The sequence below is a fragment of the Amphiura filiformis genome, chromosome 12 (genome assembly GCF_039555335.1).
Source record: "Amphiura filiformis chromosome 12, Afil_fr2py, whole genome shotgun sequence".
Classification (NCBI taxonomy): Eukaryota; Metazoa; Echinodermata; class Ophiuroidea; order Amphilepidida; family Amphiuridae; genus Amphiura; species Amphiura filiformis.
In genome coordinates this window covers 29617527-29645027 of record NC_092639.1, presented here as the reverse complement: position 1 = coordinate 29645027, position 27501 = coordinate 29617527, and the positions used below count along the sequence as shown (strand labels likewise).

At 36.4% G+C, this 27501-nt stretch overlaps 2 protein-coding genes across 2 annotated transcripts in view; one reads left to right on the top strand and one right to left on the bottom strand.

Moving 5' to 3' along the window:
- The window catches only part of LOC140166039 (centrosomal protein of 290 kDa-like), a 60535-nt gene extending 45878 nt beyond the window's left edge, over nt 1-14657 (top strand). Inside the window, exons 37-49 of the mRNA XM_072189414.1 lie at nt 217-315; nt 1866-2006; nt 3562-3704; nt 3970-4111; nt 4502-4639; nt 5114-5362; nt 6612-6779; nt 7489-7695; nt 9785-9922; nt 11348-11517; nt 12748-12850; nt 13711-13833; nt 14132-14657. Of these exons, the coding sequence (XP_072045515.1) occupies nt 217-315; nt 1866-2006; nt 3562-3704; nt 3970-4111; nt 4502-4639; nt 5114-5362; nt 6612-6779; nt 7489-7695; nt 9785-9922; nt 11348-11517; nt 12748-12850; nt 13711-13833; nt 14132-14293 (1983 nt within the window). The 3' untranslated portion in view covers nt 14294-14657. The remainder of the gene's footprint in view (nt 1-216; nt 316-1865; nt 2007-3561; nt 3705-3969; nt 4112-4501; nt 4640-5113; nt 5363-6611; nt 6780-7488; nt 7696-9784; nt 9923-11347; nt 11518-12747; nt 12851-13710; nt 13834-14131) is intronic.
- LOC140166041 (uncharacterized) overlaps nt 1-27501 on the bottom strand; it is a 245583-nt gene that overhangs the window by 98150 nt on the left and 119932 nt on the right. The window lies entirely within an intron of this gene.

Here is a 27501-nt window from a genome sequence, read left to right as displayed (position 1 = left end):
ATGGCAAAATAATTCGGGGGGTACAATATTTCTGTCTCTTTTTTGTTATCTTTATTTTCTTTGTTTGTCTTTCTCATTATGTTTAGTCTATGTACATATTGACTCCTCAGTGCCAGAAGTGGGTAAGTGCAATATTGCACTTACCCACTTCTGGCACTGAGCAGTCAATATCCTTGGTATTATTTGCTTTCTTTTTTATAAAAAATATTTTGACAGGATTTGAGTAAAAAATCTGCAGCTGTAGAGAAACTGAAGCAAGATCGGGAGAAATTACAGGAACAGTTGGAGCGACAGGGTGGTGGAGCATCATCAAAGGTGTGTAAAAAAAAATTTAAAAGATTAATTTGCTATTTGTTTTGTAAATGTGTCAGTATCAAGACAAGAGCCGCATGATGGATCAGCTCAGCATCATTCTTTGTGCAGTTGCATCAATCACAAAAAACAATTATCAATTTTGTATGAAAATGATGACAAAATAATTTGTAAGTACAGGCTACCATAAATTGGAGTTCCCTGAAATACAGAAACTTATTTATTCAAATCCACACCAGTTGTACTCAGATTATGATGTTGGTATACCTTAATATTTTCTATTGTTCTTGGGATAAACAGGTGTAAAGCGCAGCGCATAGGACTACTCGTTAGGATAGCTTTCACATTAGGCAGTCAAGTTAGCACAGTTGATAGGGCATCGGACTTCGGTGCTAGAGGTCCTGAGGTCAAGCCCCGGTGTGGTTGGAAAATGTTCTTGTGAAATAATTGCGCTGACTTGAAATTCCCTGGAACAAGGAGCTAGCTGCCTAATTGTCTCGGTTTATACCTGTATGTTACTAGGGGAGTTGATCCTGGTTGCGATGGTTATATGTGGGTAGACTAGGAAACTGCACCTATATATTAAGGGCAGAGTAATGGGAGAGAACATGGACCTTTTCGAGCTTCATTATTTCTGAATTGTATGACCAAAGTATATAAAACTATACATTTTTGGAAAGGAAATGAGTCAAGGAATCCCATGGTGACGTCAGATTTGTTCAAAAATCTCAAGTTTTTGAAAAAAATCACAAAAATTCACTTTTTTAACCCAATTTTTTTGGTGACAACTTAGAAAAAAATCTGTTCTGAGTAAAAAAAATTCAGTTAGCTTTTCATGAAGAAGAGACATGAACTTAGGGAAGGTTTTTTTAATTTTTTGAAATTCATCTCTTTTTTTCAAAATATTGAAAAAAACATGTGAAAAAAGCCATTTTGTCACTCTATTAAGCTAGTTTAAAACAAATATTTTGAAAAAATGAAAAAACCTTCCCTAGACTTTGATGTACTCTAAAGGATAGTGCAAAAAGTTTACCCTTTGCTTGCATATTTTTCGAGGGATCTTGTCACAAAAATCGCGCAATATTCTCAAAAGTGAACTCTGAGAAATCGATGTTTTAGTAAAAAAATGTCAAAATTATGCACAAAACGTCCTTAAATTTTAAAACGGTAAGACTTTCACACTTGTAAAAGCTGTATCTGCATGTGCATGGTCTAAATATGCATCTTTTTGCACCAATGAGTCTATGCCGATCTAACACTGCCTCTGATTGGTCAATTACATGATATCTTCACTTTAATCACCAATCAGAATGGAGCTTTGCAAATAATTCAGCCCAATTTTATTGCATGGTGAAATTATTCTAACAATGTTGCTGATTGGGCCATTTGATAATGAAAACTTCTTTTTTAGCCAATCGGCAGGTAGTTCTCTTGGGGTTAAGCTATGTCTTGGGCTACTGTGGTCAGTAAAAATCTGTAAGTGTGCAGAGGCCTGTGGTTTGGCACCATACATTTATTTATACTTATGTACACTTTTTTGGTCTTATATATAGAAACAACCTGATGGTGATCAGCCTGAAGAAGTTGAGGAGCTTCAGCATCAGATATCTACTTTGAAAAGACAACTGGAAAGAGCTAAGAAATCAGCTGGGAATGATGGAAAAGGACAGACAGATACTGCCAAGAAAGAACAGGTAAGTCTTGGATAAGGCCTAAAAAACATTTTTGCATTGGCATAATCCCCCCCCCACAAAAAAAAACCTGGTACTGGAACAATGGAATTATGTAAACATGAAGATGACTGTGCCCAGTACCAGTAGCAATTCAACATTTCCAGTGCCAATGTTTGGAAAATGAATATTCCCAGCACAGGTACGTACATGGTGGAAAAGGTACATGTTTGAATGAACTATAAAATATATATATGTGTCCCTTTTTTTGGTTCATCTTGTTACACCAATACAGCAAATTTTTTGGCCCAAGTTGGATCATTTTGTGATGTATGTGACAACTCCCAACAGTTGACCAATTTAGATTTAAGCCTTTTTTTTTTATTTTAGTGTAATAATGGAGCACAAATATATATTGCCCCCTCACCTTGGTCTGGGGGCGGACATTTTAAAAATGAATTTAGAAGAGCATCAACGACATCACTTGCATTACATTCCAGATGTTAAATCTACATCATATATGCAAAATTTGAGGAAAATCGCACAAGTCCGTTTTATTTTAGGGCCATTTGTCTATAACTGGTCTTTACATGTAGCCCTATGGAGAGAGTGCCCGTTGAGGGCGCTATTACCCCCATTTTAGGAACAAAACGGACTCGTGCAAATTTTCTAAAATTTTCAGAGTATGTAGTATGAACATGTAGAAATATAATCAAGTAGTTGCCCTACCTGCTCTTCTCCGAAAAAATAAAAAGTCCTATACCTCAATGATAATGAAACCTAGGTGCCCTCTCCAGCTTGGAATTACTGTTGTTAGATGTTTGACGTTATTCTAAATGCATATAGCATTTGCTATTTTATTCAGCATCACTAGCTCTACTTGCATGGTGACAGGGCCCATTAAAAATCCTTAATTGATTCTGAAGGAAAAACAATGTTGGTACTATTGTGTCATAAATATGAACTGTTCCATTCAACTCTGTAAATCTTTGTTGAATGGAACAGTCCCATATTTCACGTCATTATATCAATTACTCTTTATTCATTAAAAGACACAAATAATGGAAACACGAAATGCAGAATCATATTAAACACATTTCATCAAAAAGCAAGGAAAATAGATAACCTGAAAGCCTGGGAATGGCATGGATGAAGCAGAAGAAAGGGAAATCCTCCAAAGGATGAGCTCACATTTAATGTAGGAACAATTCTCCCAAGCAGCATTATGCCGCGCATTCCAGATGGTATAGCTTGAAAGGAGGGCGAGCTGGCTGAGCTCCTTCTTCAGAGGTTTGACTTTCTTCGTGCTGGCCTGTAAAATTGATTTCAGACGTTGTTCGTTTTTCGTGAGTTATGAGGCCACGACTGCAATGCTTCAATGCAAAACAGCTGACATTTATAACCTTTATCATTGACATCGTGGATAAGATGGGTATACTTGGAAATATTTGTACCATTTTGCTCATAAACATTCAATATTTGTATATTATGTACTTACCTGCACTACCCTTTATTTCTTTATTGCGAAAAAGTTTGTTCACCAAAATAACCAATAACATTTTTTTCCTTTTTACCGTAGTCTGCCATTGAAGTTGCCAGATGGGAGGAAAGTAAAAAATGGGAGAAGAAAGTGGAAAGTCTGAAGAATAAATTGAAGGACAAAGACAAGGAGATAGAACAACTGCAGAAGACCAATAAGATGCTGAAAGATGCACTCAACAGGTTGGTTTGTTTTCTATGGGGGCAAATACACTAAGCCAAAAAAGAAACCAAGCAGTTGTTCAACTGACACAACAGCAAAATGCACTGATATGGAACAGCTTCCTGGATCACATTCACAGCCCAATAATTGGCACCAAGCACAAGAAATTTTAAGATATGATCTTGTGAAAAATTATAACTTTCTTTTTGTTTATTTTGATTTGATCTGTAAATATGTGGATTTTAAATACAATTTAATCAATGCATGATATTTTGTTTTCAACAGGACTGAGAGATTGAAAGGCATGCAGCAGCCCACCAAACCAGACTCATTCAACACAACCAAAAGACCTAGCCCACCAAGTAATCCACAGAATGAACAGCTAATACAGGAATTGAAAAAGAAAAATCATGATCTGCAGGAAGAGGTATGAGCCTTAAAACCTAAGCCGTAAAAAGTTTAAACAAACTACTTTTAAATTATGATATTCTGTTGGATGAATTTTATCACTATATTGTATCATACGTTTGTTAATGAACATTCTTTGTACAGTGTGTGTTGTTCACTGACTATTGCAGAGGTACACTGCTGCACAGCAACTTTGTGGCTACTCTAAAGTACCAGTCCAGTACTACCAGTGTGTGTGCAGTATGTGTGATTCCAGTGTGTGTACTCTAGACACAGGTACTCAAGGGTATTGGGTACCAATGAAGTAGCTATGCTGATGAAGTGTACCTGTGGGGGAGGCAGCAATAATAATATATAAATAGAGAGTGATTGCTCCTACAATGCCCCCGTCTCCATTGTGTTTCTGCAGGTTGTGTCTTTGAGACGTGAGCAAGCTTTGGGACAAGATGGAGACATGTCTGAAGTGAGAAGACGCAATGAACAATTGACAGAGAAGATTGACTTGATGGAAAGGGAAATGGCTAGGAGATTGGCTGCTAAACAACAGGTAAGTACAGGGCTGACAACCCTTTTTGATCCTGCAGAAGACTTCCTCATTTGCTGACAATCTTCTGTCTTCTGCAAAACATATTAAATCTTCTGCATTTACAGCCAAGGTTGAGTAGCTTTGGAAAGGCATTTTTAAGGGTCTCAAAAAGCTAACATCCAGGAGCTTTTGGGGGCGCTGATCCCACACAAGGGCCTGGGCGCCAAAGCGCCACATCCTAAGCTTTTTTTTACACTTCACAGAAATCTTCTGCATTTACATATTCCAATGTTGGCAGCTCTGTAAGTATAATACAAGAATCATATATAAATGGGCTATTCCAGATGAAATCCATACATCTGTTGTTATTGCCCAAATACCGATACAAAAGCTCAGATCCATATTAATGACTGGTATTGAACAAAAAGCACCATTTAAAAAATATCAACAGCTTCATTGAATAATAAAATAAAATCAAAATGTTGATGTTTTTAGTCATCAGGTAGCTCATCTGACTCAGCAGACACTCAAAAACAAGCCGACTTGGAGTGCCAGATTTTCCAACTATCCCAGGAGAACATCGAGCTGAGATTTGACGCTGAACAAGCCAAGAGTGACTTGCCAAGATTACGGCAGAGGATCAGGGATTTAGAAGGTTACAATGAAGCTCTCAAGGCCGATTTGGAAAGGGAACGAGAAAGAGCTAGGAGTAGACCGAATTCTGCTGCTTCCAGTCTTAGACGGGTAATGTCTAAATCTATGTGAATGTATTTGAATGTCTACATTGTCATAACTGTTGGGCAACAGAAACAAATTAGTTTGATCTTTCGATCGACCATCAATGCTTGGGAGATCCTTATTATTTATGAAATGTATGAATTGACTTGCCTTTGCCTGTATTGATATTGACCAATATAAATTTAGCATTAATTCTGATTAATTAGTTTCTGGTGCCTTATAAATGATATACCTAAAACTTGTGTCCATCGTGAACTCCTATAATAAGAGACAGTAGTTTAAAAAAGTTTACGTCTATTCACAGAATCGGTTCCCCAAATCTTTGGGAAGTCCAATATAATAAGTTGCCATGAAGTTTATAAGCCGTAAATCTGAACATTGACCGATTGAAGGTGTCAGCTAATGTAATACAGCCATTACTTGCCCAGATGTCTAGTTGTAAATTTGAGCTAGCTAAGGAAAATATTAAGGCACTCATGAAACAACACTTGAGCAAGCACTTCAGCAACAATCAGCAACAAAAATATCAGGGCAAGTCAGTTCGGGCGCTCGTAATAACCGGACGCCTCTGATTTCAAAGACGGGTCAGTGATGTCACATACGAGGGTCTGTGATATCACATACGCCGAGCTTTGTTGACAGCTGGGCACTCGATGCAGCACATCGGAACGAAGCTGAGTGTATTAGAATAAGCTTTCCTATGTTTAGCAAATATCTACTTGTGCAAAAATTATATCTATCTGTGCAAATTCTGACAAATGGTCCCAGAACACACTTAGATTGCAATGGCCAAAAATAAAATGTTTTGAAGTAAAAAAATCCCAATATTACTATCCAATTCATGAATTGGATAGTAAAATTAGCAGGCACTCAACATGCTTAACTTGGGCTAGCTACAACCCTGATAAGGCCTATACACAAAATTATTCCCACTGCGCTGGCACATTCATCAAAATTACTTATATCGTTTGCGACTGGGTTTTGAAACTAGGGAGTATGTGATTTATGAGACGTCTCTGAAATATGATACTGTTATGTGACATGACGCTTCAAGAGTATTTGATATCAGAGACGTCTTTGAATTAGCAGTGCCCCCGAACTGAAGTTGAAATGCTGGTGGGCACGTTGTGATCTACAAGAACTGGTGCAATGAGAAAGATGATCAAGAAGTTATTTTACATGTGAGCCCTGAATAATTTGAGTAAGGAATTAAAAATTTATAAACTTTCTGTTTTTGTTTTTCTTCAATCTGCAGTCTGGTGGTAGCAGCGGTAAATCAGTACCAGAATTAGAGAGGACTATTGGTCTCATGAAGAAGGTTGTAGAGAGGGTACAGAAAGAAAACGATGAGCTCAAGAAAGCCCCAGGTGTCACCACTCAAACTGAAATACACCAACTCAGAGATGAGAACAAAGATTTGAAGGTAAGATGTCAAGGGGGAAATGGAGCAACTTATTATCACTGCTGTCACCCTAACCATAATCAGGACCTTAACCGCAATCTCATAATTAATCCTAAACCTAACCTATTCCTAACCTTAAACCCTAATCCTAATATCAGCTGTAAGCAAAGTTTTTAAACTTTTGTTTGCATTACATAAATTTTATGTAGGCCTATTGTGAATAAAAAGTCCAATCTTCATATTTAGATTTAGAGAATAAAGGTATTATTTTTAGCCACTGTCATGAATATATCGTCTCATTTAAGGGGGTACTACACCCCTGCCCAATTTTGCGCCTATTTTTGCATTTTTCTCAAAAATTATAGCGCATTGGTGACAAGTATGATATGTATATTATAGGGCAAGGACTACAACTACTGCACTGGAAATTTGATTTCAGCACAGACAACTGTTGTGGAGTTAGTCAAATATGAGGGAAAACCAATATTTGATCAATAAATCAATAACTATTTGCCTTGAGTTGCTGAATTTACAGTGCAGTAGTTGTAGTCTTTGCCCCTATAATATACATATCTTACCTGTCACCAATGCGCTATAATTTTTGAGAAAAATGCAAAAATAAGCACAAAATTGGCCAGGGGTACCCCCTTAACACGGGCAACAGCATTATTTTAAGTTGTTTTAGTTGAATTAAATTAAATAACGTTATGGGATTGTTATTCATTTACAGGCTGAATTGGAGACGTTACAGCACCAGATGGGCGGCCAACTCAGTATGCGATATGAAAGCACACAAAAAGGCATAGCCAAAGTCCGCTCAGAAAACGAGAGGCTACGACAAGATCTTAAGCGGGAAGTGGAATCGGCAGAGAAACTTAGAGTCAGCCATAGTCACAGCTTACATGAAAAAGACAAGCTGCAAAGGCAGTTACAAGAGGTAAAGAGACCCCCTAAACAGGTTTGAACCAAATATGACCCCCCTAAACAGGTTTTAACTAACATATGACCCCCTAAAACAAGTTTGAACCAAAATATGACCCCCTAAAATAAGTTTGAACCAAAATATCACTATCCTAAAACAAGTTTGAACCAAAATATCACCCCCCTAAAACAAGTTTGAACCAAAATATGACCCCTAAAACAAGTTTGAACCCAAATATGACCCCTAAAACAAGTTTGAACCAAAATATGACCCCCCTAAAACAAGTTTGAACCAAAATATCACCCCCCTAAAACAAGTTTGAACCAAAATATGACCCCTAAAACAAGTTTGAACCAAAATATGACCCCTAAAACAAGTTTGAACCAAAATATGACCCCCTAAAACAATTTTGAACCAAAATATCCCCCTAAAACAAGTTTGAACCAAAATATGACCCCTAAAACAAGTTTGAACCAAAATATGACCCCCTAAACAGGTTTTAACCAAAATATGTATACATCCATATCAAAAGGATGCACTTGTCGGCTGCTACATGTGTCTCCTTTCACATAATAACTGGAATAAATACCAGACTCATTTCAAGTGGGGGTCACTTTATATCATCCCAAGTCACATGGCTTATTATTAATACAGAGAACATTACATAACCATGTCACTTGGGGATGATTTGAAGTGACCTCCACTTGAGATGAGTCTGGTATTTACTCCTAGCTATCATGTGAAATGAGGCACATGTAGCAGCCGACAAGTGCATCGTTTTGATATGGATGTACACATATGACCCCCTAAAATAAGTTTACACATTCAACTAACTTGAAAACTTTCAAATCAATGTGTAAAGACCCCTGAATGCAGAACATTGTTCCATATTCTTTCACAAAACACCCCTTTTTACACATTTTTTCGTCACATGTGTGCCCAATATAGATGAGTGCATCCCCCCAGGATTTCAGTGATATTTGTGACTGGACACTACAAATGAGCGTAAACTTGGCAAATTGTATTCTGAGTTACAGTGTAAAATGTGCACGAAGGTTGTATTCATAGGTATCTCAATTCAGTGCGACAAGTATCTCATCAAACACTGTTTAAAACCAATCAATAATCATATTGCTGAATATAATATAGAATCCTTAGTTCTTGTCCTTGTTTGCTTTGGCTAAATCCTGTTCAAGTGATGGATAACAAAGCATTGTATTTTGTCTAGGTATGTATTACAACCAACAATTAACAATGAGAGGACATTCCTGAACCTCGTTGACTTGGGGATGATTTGAAATGACCGCCAATTATGATTGTTTGATATTTATTACCAGAAATGTGGAAAAAAAAGACACATGTAGAATCGAAAAAGGTACAATATTGTTGAAGGAACAGAGTTCAACAAACCATAACCCCTCTTCTGGATATCATTTGAAGTCAAATGATATAACCATTTTAAAGCTTATGATATATATTTTCTAAACACGAAATAAAACAAAATTGACCGGGCCGACTTTACGGCTGATTCGTGGTGTCCAGTCACATTTTATTGTGATTTGGTATATTTGTGTGTGTGACACACAAATAAGAGAATACCTTTCATCAACAGTTTCTATGCAATTCTAATTTTTTATTTTCTTAAAGATTATTTGGAGTTACTAAGGACGTTTCTCCTCATAGTACTTGCATTAACTTTTTATTTCTCTTACTTAAATTTTATATTCATAGATGCAAATCTCAACAGGTGGCTCCTTCTCTTCAGAATTTCCGCAATTTTGTTAAATTCAACATTGAGTACAAAATTGCTGAGAAAAATGGCAATCTTGGCAAGCACTTTAAAAAGTTTTCTTTCGACATTGATAAAATTTGATTTCTTTTTTTTTTTTTTTTTTTTCAAGTAACTTTTATATTATGGACAGATTGCATCATGAGAGACTTGCAATTAAGATTTTTTGTGATCAGGTCAATAATGACATGTCTACTGTTCATTGACTTTTGTGAGAAAGCCAGTTAATTTAATTAATTTATCAAGTCATCATCAAGCTTTGCTTTCACTATGTTCTTTGTCTCTTTCTTTTTTCAACTTGTTGCGCTTCTGCAGTTTCAAGAAAAGTTGGAGATAGACAAAGCGCGAGGTGTGAAGCTTGAGACTGCTGACAGTAAGAGCTGGAAATCCATTGTGGTGACTAGGATGTATGAAGAGAAGATGAGAACACTGGAACAAGATATGGAGAAGAAGGTTAGTGGAAATATGAGGCAAAAAAGAAAGAAAGAGAGTTGTATTGGCCTTTTCCAACCAACCCAAAACTTGGAAAGTATAGGGTAGTGTGGTTTTTTTTTTGGTTTTTTTTTCATATTTGAATTTTGATATTTCTGGTACAAAATTTACAAAATATTTTTCCTTTTTGTAAATCGTACCGCATAAGTTTGACATATTTCATGATATTCTAAAAGTGAGCCTGACAAACCGCATAAATCATTGTTTGCCGTCATTTTACGGAGAACTTGTATTTTGTAATATCGTGTTTGGGGAGAAATATTACACAAGAAATATGGTTGATTGTTTGTACTTCATGGAGTGGAATAACAAGATTACCTTCTTAAGTTTGTTTAATATAATATCATTTCCAAGCCTTAATTAAAGGCAACAGATTTTTTTTTTTGTCATGCGCGATGTCAGACAAACTTTTTACACATATATCGTTATGCAGACGGCCGAATCCGGATTCGTCTTTTGGTAAATTCATTTTATGCATGCATTACTTTTGAATTTGAGAACAAGGGATCAATGCTGTACATAATAGAGGGCAGCATATCAATTATTTAATGGAGATCAGATGATAACAGCATATAATAAGTAATCAAAAGAGGCGGCATACAGGGTTAGCTGACAGTACATCGCAGTACGGTCACCGAGGGTAACCGTTAAGAAATCGATATGCTGCCTTCTGTAGGTATAGCATTGATCCCTCACGTTTGTTCGATGTATATAGAATTGGCTTCATTATTAAGAAAATGCAAACTATAGATGGCGCTATTTATCATAAATCATATTTCTTAATTTGCAAGGGGTAGGTAATCAATACTGCCATTTAAACAGATGGAATAGGTGAAACAAGAAACAAAGAAATTTTATAAACACATTTCATCAAAAAAATAAAAGGAATTAGTTTTATTAAAAGCCTGAAAGAGTAATTTCCAGTATCTAAATAGGGATACCAATCTTGTCATAAATAGATACATTTTATATCCGAAAAAGCTTTAAAAATGCTGTGAAAGTGAATAATGTTGTAAATAAAGGGAAATTAAGGTTGAAAATGACTCAAAAGCATCCGTATACATTAGTATGATACGGCTTTAAGCTGTTTAAGCCTAAAAATTGTGTTGTACATGATGTCTTGTTTGAAAAACTAATAAATGATCACATCAAACAACCGTGCCCTTATTCTCTAATTCAAAAGAAATGCATGCGTAAAATGAATTCACCAAAAGCCGAATCCGGATTCAGCCGTCTGCCGTATTCATAACGATATTTAGCCTATTATTCTGACTCTATATAAGATCCTTTACCATATAATCTAAACAATTTTATCAAACTGTTAACAAGAAAAAGTTTCTGGTCTACTTTGTAAATAACACAACATTGATTATTTTGTCCCTACAGAACTCCACCATCATCGACATGAAGCAGTTACTGAGGGACTCGGCCCAGCGAGAGCAAAGTTTGTTGAGGCAAGTAGGAGAACTCGGCCAGAAGGTAGCCATATTGGAAAGGTTTCCAAGTGATAGCATCACATCGGACTCGGATCTTGTCAGAGAACTACAACAGACAAGGTAGGGGAACAGGAGGGAAGCGTGGCCTAGCGGTTAAGGCGTTGGACTGTGAATCCAAGGGTCAAGGGTTCGAATCCCAGGTCCGCCAAAGCTCGGCTGGCTCTTTGTGTCCTTCCGCGCTTTGGAGGGCACTTCAAGCCGTCGGTCCTGTGTACATGTATTTCTGTCATTAATGCAGTGTGCACGTAAAAGAACGTCACAGGCTATTCGACAAGAGCAGGGGATCATCCCGGTACTGTTGACTGTACTTCAAAAATATACTCATCTACTCTAGGTTCCAGAGTAAAAAATCAGTACAGCTTGTCTGTACGCAGTGCGATAATACTCATACATATGAGGGAGGCACTAATAAGGAAGAAGAAGAGATCCAGGTTCTAATCTAAAAAAAAGTAAAATCATGGCTGTGTTGAAGCAGAAGTGCACTGTGGCGAGTGCAGTACAGGGAGGCCCATCTGCTACTTGCATGGTTCCGCCATTATGCAATATGTGTTGGGAGAGCCTCAAACTGGCAGCATACATGAATGGGAATTGAACCAGTCATATAACATTCTGTGTAAGGTTACGTAATTCTTCCTTTCATGTATGCTGCCATACCAGTTTGAGGCTCTCCCTGCATATAGTGCGGGGAGGCGGAACCTTGCAAGTAGCGAATAGTCTGGAATTTTTGTGGGGGTATAGACTCTTCAAATAGTGAATCATCCCCCCCAAAAAAGATTTGCTTAAATGCAAAAGGTGTACATAACTCCCCTAAAAATAACTATTTTAGACAGTTTAAGGGAGGTGAAGGGCAGCGTAAACTAGCAATGTTTGCACTGAAATATTGAGACAAAGATAACACACAAGACGAATGGTATGGGTTCTATAAAGAGGATCCTAAGGCTTTGATATAAGGGATGTCATTTCCACCCCATGTGCATGATTTTTCTGGGGGGTGGGGAATGCCCTAAACTTTCATTTTGATATATTTTAAGGGCTTAACATAATTGTACCATGGGGGTGGAACCCACAACCTAATACTCAAAGGTCAAGACTGGAACAGCTGACCACATCGTGGTAAAATGTTAAACATTATTAGTCAAATCTTGTGTACATGCATGCCTTTATCAAAGTGTTAAGACATATTGTGTAAAAGGCGACCGTCTCACGTAATATTGAATAACATGCAACTTTTATGATTGATTGATTCATTAAGTTCCCAGTATTTGAAGTATCTGTGTATTTTTTCAACAGGTTAACCTTAAATCGAGTTGAGAATGAGAAAGCAGAGCTGCTGAATGAGTTGAAGTTGTTTAGAATGCAAGGAAATGTGCCTGCATCCGCCACTGATCTGATGGTAAGTCACCAATTAAGAAATGAAGGGAGATGAGCTGTACTGTAAAAGGGCGACAATTGTCGCACTAAATTCGTTTTGCGCTTGTTACATTTCAAGTAGCTAACACAAAAATAACAACATGCGAATATATCCTTTTTGTGCATAGGTCAATGTAAAGAAGCTAAGAAACACAAATTTAACCCCCTGAGCACTACCTGCCGATATAACATTAATTGCCTCTGATTGGTCAATTACATGATATATTCATTTTAATCACCAATCAGAATGGAGCTTTGCAAATAAATCACCTCAATTTTTTTGCGTGGTGAAATTATTCTAACAATGGTGCTGATTGGTCCAGTTGATAATGAAAACTTCTTTTTGGCCAATCGGCAGGTAGTTCTCATGGGGTTAAAAACAATTATAATGAAAGACAGAGATAAAAAGACTACATGTAGTTCGCGTCTCTAAATTGTGACAGGAAATACTGTACTGCGCAGGTTGGCAACCAATCACAGCATGCCTTTGCCCTGACATCAGACGCGAACTAGTCTTTTTATTTCTGTCTTTCATTATAGTGCAACAACAGATTTTTTTTAAATATAAGTTTGGCCCAGAACCTGGGCCTTGGGTATTGAAATGGGTTCCATTTTTGGTGAAAATTTATATATGTATGGATTCCACTTCCAAACTCTCAGAGGCATCCCCCTACCCAAACTGGGATCATAGTTAGTCTTTCAAACCTAAAACTGGTCAGAAATTTAGTTTTTCACCGGATATATCATGACAGAAAATTTGATATGTGAAAAGGCTGAAAATTATATTCAATAAAAATCAATTTACCAAAGAATATGTGTTTTTATGTTCATTTCTTTGTAAAGGATGGTGATTTAGGAGGGAAACTACATGATTACAACCAACTGATGACAGAAAATGTAGAAATCAGGACTGATATGAAAACAATGCAGCTGGATCATGAGAGACTCAAGAGGGAATATGAAAAGGTACGTTTGGCAAACATTGAGTCGCCTAAACTCAGAAATGTCATTCAAGTTGTTTATTACCATTCAGCAAATATTGTCACCATGCACATGTATTAAGTGAACTAAGTCACACTATGCAATTGATCAGTAGTTGTGGTCGACAGATTCACAATTTTCATGTCATGTATAAAAACCGAAATAGGAACGCAATCGAAATCAAACCAATGATCATTGAACAAAATTAAATCAAATTCAAATTGTGATCTCCAACAAATACCTGATCTTACAATCTGTTGTATTTTGTATTTCTACTTTATAGTTACGGAAGGAGCTTGAGCAGTTTGATCCAGCATTTTTTGAAGAGATAGAAGACCTAAAGTTTAACTACCGTGAGGCTGTTCAGAGAAATGTGCAATATGAAGAACAATTGAGACAGCTGTCTCAACAGTTTGGCGTGTCTGTTAATGTACCCCCACTATGACACGAACTGGGGACCTTGCAATATAAATGAGGACCAATAAAACCTACACCTTGATATGAATCGGGGACCTTTTATATCAGTTTAGAATTAGCATTTTGCCCAGATGTATGATTCTTAATGAAAAAGCCATGCCAACATTTTGTGCTTTGTGTGAGGAACTAACTGGCTTATCCGGTATTAACCTTAATTATACCGGCTCCATTTGAAATTGACACCCCCTGTGTGGGAGATTACGGTCATGTCATCCATATTGGGGAGTGTGGATGTCAACTGGAATAGCCCATTAAACTTGTGGTTTAATTGTTGGCTTGTACCCATTCAGGTAACCCCATTTGAAATTCACACTCCCTGTGTGGAAGATAAAGGTCAATGTCTTCCATAAGGGGTTATGAATTTCAACTGGAATAGCCCAATGCATATTGTCCAAGCTATGCACTGATTACTGTTTGCATTTTCACTTTGTTAAGGGATCTGGAATGAGCGTTTCGACAGTATTTTTTGTGGGACATATCAAATTGCATTCTGAATACGAAGAATGTCTTTCTGATATCAAATAATTTTCATTTTTGAAATTCACGATATAATACAAATTTTATGACAAATTATTAAAATTTGATATTTTTCACATTTTTGATATATAACAGTCCTCGAAGTAAATTTTATAAATCTAATGATATATTCTTAAAGTGTATGTAGCTGGGAGGAAAAGCCGACGATCAATTGAAAATTTTGATCTTTCATATTGAAGATATGGATTTTTTTCCCAAAAAGACCTAATTTTTTTGGGTGTTTGGGGAAAAAATCCATATCTTCAATACGAAAGGTCAAAATTTTCAATTGATCGTCGGCTTTTCATCCCACCAACATACACTTTAAGTATAAATCAACAGATTTATAAAGTTTACTTCGAGTACTGTCTAATATCAAAATATCAATTTTTAATTATTTGCCATCAAATGTGTATTACATTGCGAATTTCAAAAAATCAAAATTATTTGATATCAGGACATTCTTCGTATTCAAAATGCAATTCGATATGTCTGATGTGCTCTAATGTCCCACAATAAATACTGTCCAAACGTTCACACCCATCCCTTAACAAAACCTTGGATGATTTCGCACAGGTTTTCCCACCAGCATTGCATCGTAGTCAGAGAATTTATGATGGGTACTGCAGATAGATGGCTTTTTAACTTTATGAAGAGCTACTTAAAGGAGGATTTTGTGATCCTAGCATCCTCTTTTTATGACATTTTTCAGTAGATATCCTCGAAAAAAGCTTATTCCCAAAATTTGAGTTGATTCCGATTTTGCGTTTGCGAGTTATGTATGATTACATGTATGTGTATTACACTGCTCCATAGGCCACTGTAGTAATAATAGTGGTATACCAGAACGAAATTTAAATTTGACGATATTTTTGCTAAACGAATTAACCAGCAAAACATATTTGGTACATAAACATTATGTAGCTAGAGGTTTCCTGATATAAAAATCTCAACTTTTTTGAAAAGCGTGGGGGCATGAGGCTGTGGATCATGAAATGCCCTTTTAAAGGTGGGTGACCCAATTGACAGCTTCATCCCAGTTCACCCCATCAAAATGCAGATTGTGGTATCAGGGGAAGGTTATATTTTTCTCATAACTCCATTGAAATTTTAGGCCTAAAATATATTTCATTTAGGTGGTATGAACAAAAACATTGTAAAGTCTGCACAAAAAGTAACACAGCTGTTATAAATACGCCTATAGTTTCAGAACTAATAATTTTTTTTCCAAATTATTTCTACATAGAAAGAAGGATGATTTATTTACGCGCACTTTGATTAACAACACAGTAGTGCTTTTAAAGAAACAAGCCGAAATTTAAAAGTTGCAGTTTACAGCGATCAATGGGTATTACATAAGCATTGTGGCACGTAAAACCCTCCAGTCATCTTCGCGCAGACTTCAAATCAATACAAATAGCTGCAACTTTTAAATTCTGGTATTTTTCTTTAAAAACACTGCTGTGTTGTTAATATTGAACGAAATTGGACAAATGGGGTATCAAAATGCACGTAAATAAATCCTCCTTTCTATGTACAAATATTGTGGAAACAATTATTAGTTCTGACGCTATATGCGTATTTATAACAGCTGCGTTACTTTCTGTGCAGTCTTTATTTTGATGGTACACCTCCCAGGAAGTAATGTATTGATCTACGGGCAACTGTGGTACACTTAATTACTGCTAGAATCCACTGGAGCTTTGTAACTCCAAACTTGGAATGAAAATATTTGGGTGATGGGCATCAATGTGAGGTAGAAAACATGATGTGTTGCAATGGGACCACCCACCTATAATATTGTATTGCTATTAGGTTAAAACAAAGAAGTATGTTTCCTGTCTGAAAACCTGTATCGTGAAATGCATTTTTTTTTAGAGTTGGTATGCATGGTTACGTAGAATGCCTCAAATTACTAATAAAAATTATTGTCAAATCATATTCAGGGTAGACGTGAAAAGTGATAGTTTAGGAAATTTATATCTTGATTTTCTTAGGATATTTAGTGATTTCATGTTGCTTGTAAAGAAAAGTAATGTAACGAAAAATCTTCAAAATCTTTTGTTGCAATTTTGTGCTTGAAAGTGTTATTTTTTCTGGATTTTGCAAATAAAAATGTGGTAAAATTGCTCCCAAAAAACTAAATGGGTACGGTCTAAGCAGTGTTGCCAGTCTTCAGGAAATTTCCTGATTTCAGGAAATTTGACTTGGATGATCCTGTACTATAATGAAAGACAAAGATAAAGACAATTTATCACGTCTGACGCCACCTGTCAATCAAACTCGAGCACGGTTTGTTTACAAGTGTCGTGATGATGACTTACTGAACGCGGATTTATAACCGGGCGCCTTATTGTTAGTTTTGCACCTTTCGACATGCAAACCATCTCAAAAGTTAGGTCTTTATAGTGGGAAACTTTCTTTGGTGAAGGCACCATGTCCACAATGCCTTTTTCGCCATTTGCTGCTATTCCTTTTCTCCGATCAGCACCAGATAGACCGGTCTTCCTTTTACGCGCTGATTAACCTGTGTAAACCAATCAAGGATCATAATTGACAGTGACATCAGACGCGATAAATTGCTTTTATCTCTGTCTTTAATTATAATAGGCAAGTACATTTTTCAGGAAAGTTTTTGCCATTTCAGGATTTTTTACCAACACTGACTGGCATCTCAGCTACAGGAAACAAACTTTTTTTAACCTAAACCTGGTACTTTATCATAAGCATTAAGCATTCCATAGAAACATTCCTGCATGAGTAAATATGTGACGTGTCATGTCAAAACCAGACACTTTTGGGCAGGTTATCAATTTTGAGGTTTTTACATATCTTAAATATAGAGATATTTTGCTCCACAAGCGCCCGTTTTCCCCAATGAAATCGGACATTCCTAAGCGAAAATATTGAGTTTGTAAGTTATGGTATTATAAATTTGGAAATTGAGATATCGACCTTGAAAATTGTCTCAAAAAATACAAGATGCCAGTTATATTCCGGTCTGAAACTATCAGACAATATTTTAAACATTAATAACATCATAAATTCGCAACAAACCCAAATTGTGAAAAAATCACCCCGGGCAGATGAATGGCTATTTCTCCATTTACGATCCTGCCCAAAAGTGTCTGGTTTTGACATGACACGTCACATATATTGTTTATATTGTCCATAATAATTTATACCGTGAAATATTTGTGGAACTACAGTAGTTGTTGGTATTATCATAGAATTGATGAGTATCAAACCGTTGATTTTGCTATTGCTATGTAAATTTAGACTCCAGATTGCTTTGTTCAAAGAATATAACCTGGCAACGAATAGCTAGCATGGAATAATTTGTAAATAGATAAAATATTTATTTTCTTAATATTTATAGCTTGTAAAAAGCTGAGAAGAAGACGGGAGTGAAAGAGAGAGGTATTCCAAGAGAATACCTCTGAGAGATAGTTTAGTATTTGGAGATGATTTTTAGGTTATGGATTCACTTACCAAAGATACCTGTAGTACACAGTTATACTGATTGAAACTGTTAATCTTGAGTCTGTATATTAGGCCATCATAATTTAATAGTTCGTCTCAAAGCCCCCACCTGCTTTTTGCGCGTTAGACTCACTGGATTGAGTAAATTTCAGTTTTTTTCTGCTGTTTTATTATTATTTTCAAATCCACCACATAAAAATCTCACGTCTGACATCGGCAGACGTCAAAATAGCCTCAATCGTAAATCAACAGTAAATCTCAACAAAATTCTTCATCTTGCCCACAGTGTAAACTCCTTGAGAAATGAAAAGGTGGTCTTTTCTTGTCCAAAAGCTCGTCCCACAGATAAAAAGAATTTTAAGTAAAAAAAAACGCATTCCGCATTAGGTTTTAACATGGGCAGGGCTTTGAGACGATCTATTAAGATGGCCTTAGTATAAGCAGTGGCGGCGCCAGGAATTTTTTGGGGGGCATTGAGGGGGCAAAATGAATTTCAGGGGGATCGCTCTCGCTCGCCTCAAAAGACAAGGCCTGGTAAATTCACTTTAATATGACTCCTTCATTGCAGCACTGGATCTGTGTCATTTGATTCTCTCTCAGGTACCCCAACTAGAGCTGCTTAAGGGACAGTAAGCAATAACCTATTCCCTTAAAGGCAACGAAAAAAGAAAACCCTGTTCTACAGGCCCCACCGACCCAGAGTTTGAACAAATTGGGGGGAAAAAATTTCCTGTACAAATGAATGCCGGAAATTTCAGGAACAAACTTTTTTTTTTGAATTTTCTCAAATTGCAAATTATTTACAAATTTTTTTGGTCATTTAAAAAAAAAAGAAGCTAACTGACTGACCCTACTTGAAAGGTTCATCCGCCCGTAGAACAGGGTATCTTTTTTTCGTCGCCTAAAAGTGAAATTTCAAGACAATGTGTGAATTTCAATTTCGACATCTTACTCTGCATTCTGCAACCTTCAATTTGAGTCTGTTGCAGTCCAGAGGGAATAGAGTCAGTTCTACATGTAGATTGATACAATTTCATTAATCATATAAAGTTTCATAGTTTGCACATTCGTGACCTGAAAAACATGAAAAAGGGGTCCTTTTCAGAGAATTACTATTTTTCACTTTTTCTGAAATAACTTGCTTAGTATATTATTGTGTATTAAAGTAACAATAATTATTTCACCATCTTGCCTGGGAACTAAAACAATGTGAATGTGATGATAATAATAAACATATTGCTAACATTGAAATATGTAAATGTTGAACTTTATTGTGTTTGTCATTATTGGCTATGATGTATGGTATCAATAAATATAGGCCTATAATTATTTTTTGATACCGAAGTACTTTTTGGCACTATTACCGTACGTGTCGTTTACCTTCCTTAAGCCTCAAAGTCCAATTGAACTGAGCCATCATAAAATGTGTCCAAAACAGAAGCGAAAATGGCCACTTATTTAAAGCCTTATTGTAACATTTCCATAAAAATAGATTAGTATTTCTTGTCCATAAAATGTTGCCTTTTACTGTCAGATATGTTCACTTTTAATTTTGAGCCGAACAACTGAGGTAAAGCAAAGCATAACTTAACTGTCCGGCATACTATGTACGTACTGTGTTATCATGGTTATGAACATCACATATGTGTTTGATATTGATGGTTTGAACTCAATACACAAATTTATTGAGTCGAGCTATGAGTTTTAAAATATTGGACGAGACGAAGTCGAGTCCAATATTTTTAAACTCATAGCGAGACCAATCAATTTTGTATTGGGTGAAAAAAACATCAAATTTTATCATTATGTTTTCAGAATCTTTTCTTGGTCAAAACATGACTTTTGGTAAAAATGTGATATTTGTTTAAAAATGTGATCTTTTGGTCAAAAATGTGATTTTTGGTCAAAATGCGATTTTTTGTTTGTTCAAAAACACGATTTTTTGTTAAAAATGTGATTTTGGTCAAAAATTGATTTTTGGTCAAAAATGAGATTTTTTGGTCAAAATGTGATTTTTGTTCAAAAATGAGCAAGTCAAAAATGAGTTTTGGTTAAAAAAAGGGAGCCTATCCAACAGTCCAAGTTTTGAGCCCAAGTGTTGATTATATTGGACTCTTCAACTATGTACAAAGTATAGGAAGGAAGATTCTGAGAACATAATGACTAAATATGTCCATTGTAATAATTTAACGACGGATCGGATCCTGCGCTTTATTCAAAAACTTGGATTTTGACAAAACTACAGCACCTAAGTCTTGATTTTTGCAGGATATGTTAGTTTAATAAAGTACATCATAATCGTGTAAAAAACAGAATTTTGAAAAATATTGAGGGCATCCTCAGCAAATGTTACAATATCGCTTTAAGTTATGCATGGGGGTGTCTGAGGGTGGATACTCCCCTCAGGAAGTTGGAAAATTTTGAAGGTCCATGAGCCATTTTTGGTGCATCATTTTTGGCCCCCACACATGTGGGTCTTATGTTATCATCCAAATGGTTGGTTGGTTGCCTGCTTGTTTTAATATACTGCGCCAAGAAAGTATCCTTACACTTGGAAAAATAATCACAATTTCAAAGCTGAACCATATTGGGCTAAATTTGTTTTTGTAATAGATGCACTATTTAATCCTGCACATTATGACACCACATTGAATCCAATGTGACTTCAAGAAGCAAAGTTACAAGCATTTGATTAGACGAAGGTCCAGTTTTAAAAGTGACAAACTGGCCTATTCAAAACTCCACAGACTATACATCTGGTTTGAGAGTCGTGAATGGCTAATTTATGCGTTTGGCTTTACTTTAAAACAAAAGGAACAAAAGAAAACTGAAACAAAAGAACTGACAAATAAAATGAAAGTTATGAAAATTACAGAGAAGCAAAAACTGAAATAAAACTGCTTTAAATAACGCTCGTTGAAGAAACTGTGTTGTCTCTTTGTTTCGCTTTGTTGGAATCTTTTTTGCGCCTTGTATAGGCCAGTTTGTCACTTTTAAAACTGGACCTTCGCTCTATTCAATCGCTTGTAACTTTACTTCTTGAAGTCACATTGGATTCAATGTGGTGTCATAATGTGCAGGATTAAATAGTGCATCTATTACAAAAACAAATTTAGCCCAATATGGTTCAGCTTTGAAATTGTGATTATTTTTCCAAGTGTAAGGATACTTTCTTGGCGCAGTATAGGTGGTTGCTTGGCTGTCTGTCCAGGTGGGCAGCAGCAAAACCATTAATCCACTATACAGCTTAAGGTAGCTGTGTACTCTCAGATACGCATGTAGTAAAAGTGCCATAACTTTGTAATTATTCACGCAAGACATATAAAAGTATACATTTTTATAAAGGCAAGACATCAGTGAATCTCAATATAAGTACAGTTTTGGTGTAAAAACAACAATTATGAAGAAAATCACAAAAAAATGAATTTTTGGCAATTTTTGTTCGGTACATCATAACAAAAAAAACACTCTTTCCAAAATTTTTTGTTTTGCTTTTTTCATAATCTTGAGGCACCATTCCAAAACGGTTTTTTTAGTTTTTGATATTGGCCTTATTTTTGAGATATTGACCATATAAGGCATCAAAATGAACTTTTAAAATTCACAAACGCCTATTTGCACAAAATGATGCCTAAAATCGGAAATAGACCAAAATATAAAAAAATTAGAAAACCGTTTCTTAAGTCTGTTGCAAGGTTAGGGATTTCTAGTATCCATACTTAGTGATAGATTATCAATATGCTAATGAACCGGCAACACCAATAATAAGGGCTTTTCCAAGATGGCAGCCCGCATGGTTACATGTGTATCACACAGAACATTTAATAAATGTTTATAGTTACAAGATAACACGAACTTGTAAGATGATGTACAGAAGTGGTAAATGCAGTAAGCATTAAAGAAGAAAGTGAAGGGTGAGTGAGCTCAAAAAGAAGAGAATTGGAGCCGTTACAAGAGACTATAAACAGTACTTAGTGAAGTAAGCTTATTAGTTAGCAATGGCAACTAACCTTACCTCCCACCGCCTGAACCATTAGAGAGATATACAAAAACGCCCCTGCAAACTGGAAAAAGTTCAAACAGAAATGGACAAATTTTGCAAGAGCTACTGGGGTAAATGAAGAACAAGATGATAAACAGGTCGCTACATTATTAACAATAATTGGAGGCGATGCACTTACAGAATATAATAAGTTCAACTGGACAAAAGCGGAGATGAAAACAAAATTAAGATTGTCATACAAAAATTTGAAGATTTTTGCAAAGAGAAGACCAATATAATTTACCAAAGATATATGTTCAACACCAGCACCCAAAGTGAAGGGGAAAGTATTGAGCAATATGTCACCAAACTACGCACTCTAGCAGAACATTGTGATTATGGGGATTTGGAAGAGTCGCTAATAAGGGATCGTGTAGTGTTGGGCCTACGTACAGTGAAGCTCAGAGAAAGACTTTTAAAGAAATCAGACCTCACATTGCAAACAGCAATTGAGGAAATCAATGTGTATGAAGCAACAAGAAAACAAATGAAGAAAATTGAAGAAAATAGTGCTGACAAGTCCATACATGCAATGAAGAAATTTGATACTCTACGCAAGTCACAGACACAGTATGCCAGTACTGGCCAAGCAAACCGCAATCCCACGATGCTCGCCGCAAGTTCAAGTCGCAATTCCAGAAAACGGAAGAAGGTTGTTCCAGATGTGGAAGACCGCAACACAAAGAAGGAAACAAATGCCCAGCCATGGGAAAAAGATGTAACAACTGTGGTGTAATGACTCATTTTTACGATCAGTGTAGAACAAAGAAGTCAACTGGAAGAGTTAAACAATTTGAAGAAGTTGATGAGGAAACTGATGAGTATGAAGATGATTATGATGAGATATGTGCTTGTAGAAGTAAGAAAGATGAAAAACAAGTGTATGCTACAATGGAAATTGGAAGTAAAAGAAGAAGAAGAAAGTTTCAAATAGACACTGGAGCAAGTTGCAATGTTATGAGTTTCCAAGATTTGGACAATGAATCAAAAAGCATGATTGAACCAAGTAACAAAGATGAGGAACTAAAATGTATAACCAAAGCAAAATGAGACCATTGGGACACACGAAACTAAAAGTCAGAAATCCAGCCAATGGAAAGAAATACTTGATGACAGTTACAGTCATCAAAGAGCCATACTAAACCAATTATTGGCAAGAAAGCAGCCGAATACATGGGATTGGTAGAAATCAAGTATGAGAACATACAACTGGTAGAAGCAGCAAACCAGATACTCGAGGAGTACACAGATGTCTTTGATGGACTTGGACATCTGCCGGGACAGTACAAGATACAAGTTGACAAAACAGTCCCACCAGTCGGCAAGCAACCACCGCGTCGTGTACCAGCGGCATTAAGAAAACCACTAAAAGACAAGTTGGATGAGTTGGAACAAAAAGGAATAATAAGTCCACTAAAGAAACACACTCAATGGGTGTCAAGTGTGGTTATAGTGCACAAAAAGGACAACAAGGACAAGCTTAGGATATGCCTAGATCCTAAACCACTCAATAAAGCAATCAGCGACCACACTACCAACTGCCAACAATTGAAGATGTTGCCACACGGTTGACAGATGCCAAAGTATTTTCTGTTCTTGATGCCAAGGATGGATTTTGGCAGGTTGAACTTGATCAAGAATCAGCTGAACTGACAACATTTCATACACCATTTGGAAGGTATTATTGGAATCGACTTCCATTTGGACTTTGCTTCGCTCCGAAGAATTCCAGAGAAGAATTCATGAAGCATTAGAAGGATTGGAAGGAGTAGAGGTTATCGCTGATGATATACTAGTAATAGGAAGAGGATCTGACATGGACACAGCCATAAAAGATCATGATCAGAACCTGACTAAATTACTAGAGAGAGCTAGAGAGAGAGACAATTAAAGCTGAACAAAGACAAAGTCAAACTACGATTAACGGAGGTGTCATATATTGGACATCTACTGACAAGCAACGGGTTGAAACCGGACCCAAAGAAGATAGAAGCCATAGTTAATATGCCAACTCCCACAGACCTACCAGCCTTGAAGAGATTCTTGGGAATGGTAAACTATCTCTCCAAATTTCTTCCGAACTTATCGACAACCACTGAGTGTCTAAGAAAGCTGGAGGAGAAGGATGTCGTGTTTGTGTGGGAAGAACAACATGATAAAGCGATATCAAAGATTAAGTCACTAATCACAAGCGAACCAGTGCTACGGTACTACAATGTGGCAGAACAGGTTACGCTACAGTGTGATGCGTCCCAAAGCGGACTAGGAGCAACAATCCTACAGAGTGGTCAACCAATAGCATTCGCCTCAAGAGCGCTGACAGAAACAGAACAAAGATATGCGCAAATTGAAAAGGAAATGCTTGCTATAGTATATGGCTGTGAGCGATTTGACCAGTATTTGTATGGACAAACAGTTAAAGTTGAGTCAGACCACAAGCCTTTGGAAACAATAATGAAAAAGCCGTTATACAAAGCACCAAAAAGGCTACAAGGCATGATGATGCGACTCCAGAAGTATAACCTACAAGTTACATACAAACCAGGACGTCACATGTATATCGCAGACACGTTAAGTAAATGCGATCTGAACACTGATACAGAAGACAGTAACTATGGTGAGGTTAGACAGTTCAAGAAATGAACATACTGAAATACCTACCAATTTCAGAAGAAAGACTGAAAGAAATCAAAGAGAAGACAAGAGAAGACAAGACACTTCAAAAGTTGCAAAATGTCATCAAGACTGGATGGCCAGAGAAGAACACAGTACCCAATGAGATCAAACCATACTACAACTTCAGAGAAGAAATGGTAGTAGTGGATGACATCATATTCAAAGGAAATAGAGTTGTCATACCTCATGATCTAATACCAGACATGAAAAACAGAATACATGCCAGCCACTTAGGACAAGAAACATGCCTAAGAAAAGCAAGAGAAGCTGTGTATTGGGTGAATATGAACAAAGATATGATAGACTACATATCAAAATGCAGTGTGTGCTCAGCAAAACCAACAGCACAGAGCAAAGAAGAGCTTCAGAGTCATGAAGTACCAGATAGACCTTGGTCGAAAGTGGGCACAGACTTATTTGAAATAGATGGCAGAAAGTATGTCATAATTGTAGACTACTATTCCAACTATTGGGAGGTTGATTACCTTTCTGAAGCAACTGCAGACATCGTAATTGGCAAGATGAAATCTCAGTTTGCAAGACACGGCATACCAGATATAGTCATTAGTGACAACGGACCACCATACTCTTCATCGAAATTTGAAGAATTTGCCAAGAAATGGGAATTCAAACACATAACGTCTGCCCCAGCCTACCCTCAGTCAAATGGTAAGGCTGAATCAGCGGTTAAGACAGCAAAGCACCTGCTGATGAAAGCTAAAGCATCCAAGAGTGATCCGTGATTTGGCTATGCTAGACTATCGTAACAGTCCAACACAAGGATCTGAAACAAGCCCAGTACAGAAGTTGATGAGTCGCCGAACAAAGACTCTCTTGCCGACAGCATCAAAGTTGCTTAAACCAAAAGTGACAAAAGCTGTAAACAAAGAAATACAGAACAACCAGCAAAGACAACAAAAGTACTATAATCAAGGAGCAAAGAATTTGAAACCCTTGAATGTTGGTGATAGAGTTAGAGTTCAACCAATTGGACACAACAAAAAGTGGAAACCAGCAACAGTAAAGAAGAAATTGAACTTTAAATCCTATGAAGTACAGACAGATCAAGGACAACTTTTTGCGTCAGAACAGAAGACATCTGAAGAAAACACAAGAAAGTCAACAAGACGACGATGATCCAGATTTAGACAGCAGCAGCAGTTTCAAGCCTGACACAGAAAATAACACCGCTCCGCAAATACCAGCAGCTGCAAGACAAGATCAAGATCTGAATTCACCACAACAGAAGAAATTCTCCAGATTTGGCAGAGAAATCAAGACAAGAAAGCCACTGGATTTGTGAATGTGAATCTGTGCATCATAGGGACTTACAGACTCAGTTATTAGAAAGTGTATAAATACATGTATTTTGAGACTGCAATTTAACATGAATTTTTTATGTTGCATAATAGAAAATATGCTTATAAAAATATATTTTTCAAAGTGAATTTGGTTTGGTAGTGTTTTCATGAGGATCCAAAATTCAAGACAAAATTTTGATCAGCAAAAGTCAGAGTATGACACTGTTTTTTTTTTCAAAAGTTTGTTTGCTATTCAGCTTCAGAAAAAAAAAAAATGAAGCAATCAGAAAAAATGTTTTGAATTGTGCCAGGCAAGCAAAGTTATGCCATGTGCATGTAGTTGTCACACATGCAGTGTATAAAGTTAAGTTGCAGTCCAAGTGTTGAAATTGTTGTTGTTATGTTATTTTTTCTTGAAGAGTCAGAATAATACTCTTCTATCTAGGTGTAGAGCAATCGGATGCACATTGCTCAATCTTCAGAACACAGGATGTGGTTGTCCACCCACATCTCTACATAGCACACATGAAAATGTATTGTAACAGACATAAGAACTTCATAATTTTGTTTTGAATACCAAAATTTTGCGCTAATTAAATGCTGTTGAGGCCTATTGGCTACATTTTATGCGCTACAAAAGGTAACCCATGAAAGTTCATAATATTGTCTGAAATCAACAAAGCAATTACATGCAACCAAAATGGTGTGTGAAGAAAGAAGATGGAATCAAGCAGTTAGTCACACCATGTAGATCACAAACAAGCTGTGACAAGGGCAGAATAATCCCTTAGCTGTTTGTGCAGATTAAGGAAAGTCTACTCCTTAGTCTGAGAGTTGTAGTTTAAGTTTAAACTCTAATCAGTTAAGAGTTAATGTGTTGTGAGTTACCAAAGTTGAAAGTTTCCAAATTCCAAATTAATCTTAAAGATTTTGAATCTGAAAAGGATACTTAATTTTGGAAATTGTTTTTAGTAAAATTTCAAAGATCATATAGCATATCTTGTAAAGAACATTCAGAGACACTAAAGACAGAGACTATAAAGGAACTCTTTGTTATTTCAATGATGAATCGTTTATTAATCATTTCAAACAAAGTTATAAAAAGGAAAGGATGTTGCAAGGTTAGGGATTTCTAGTATCCATACTTAGTGATAGATT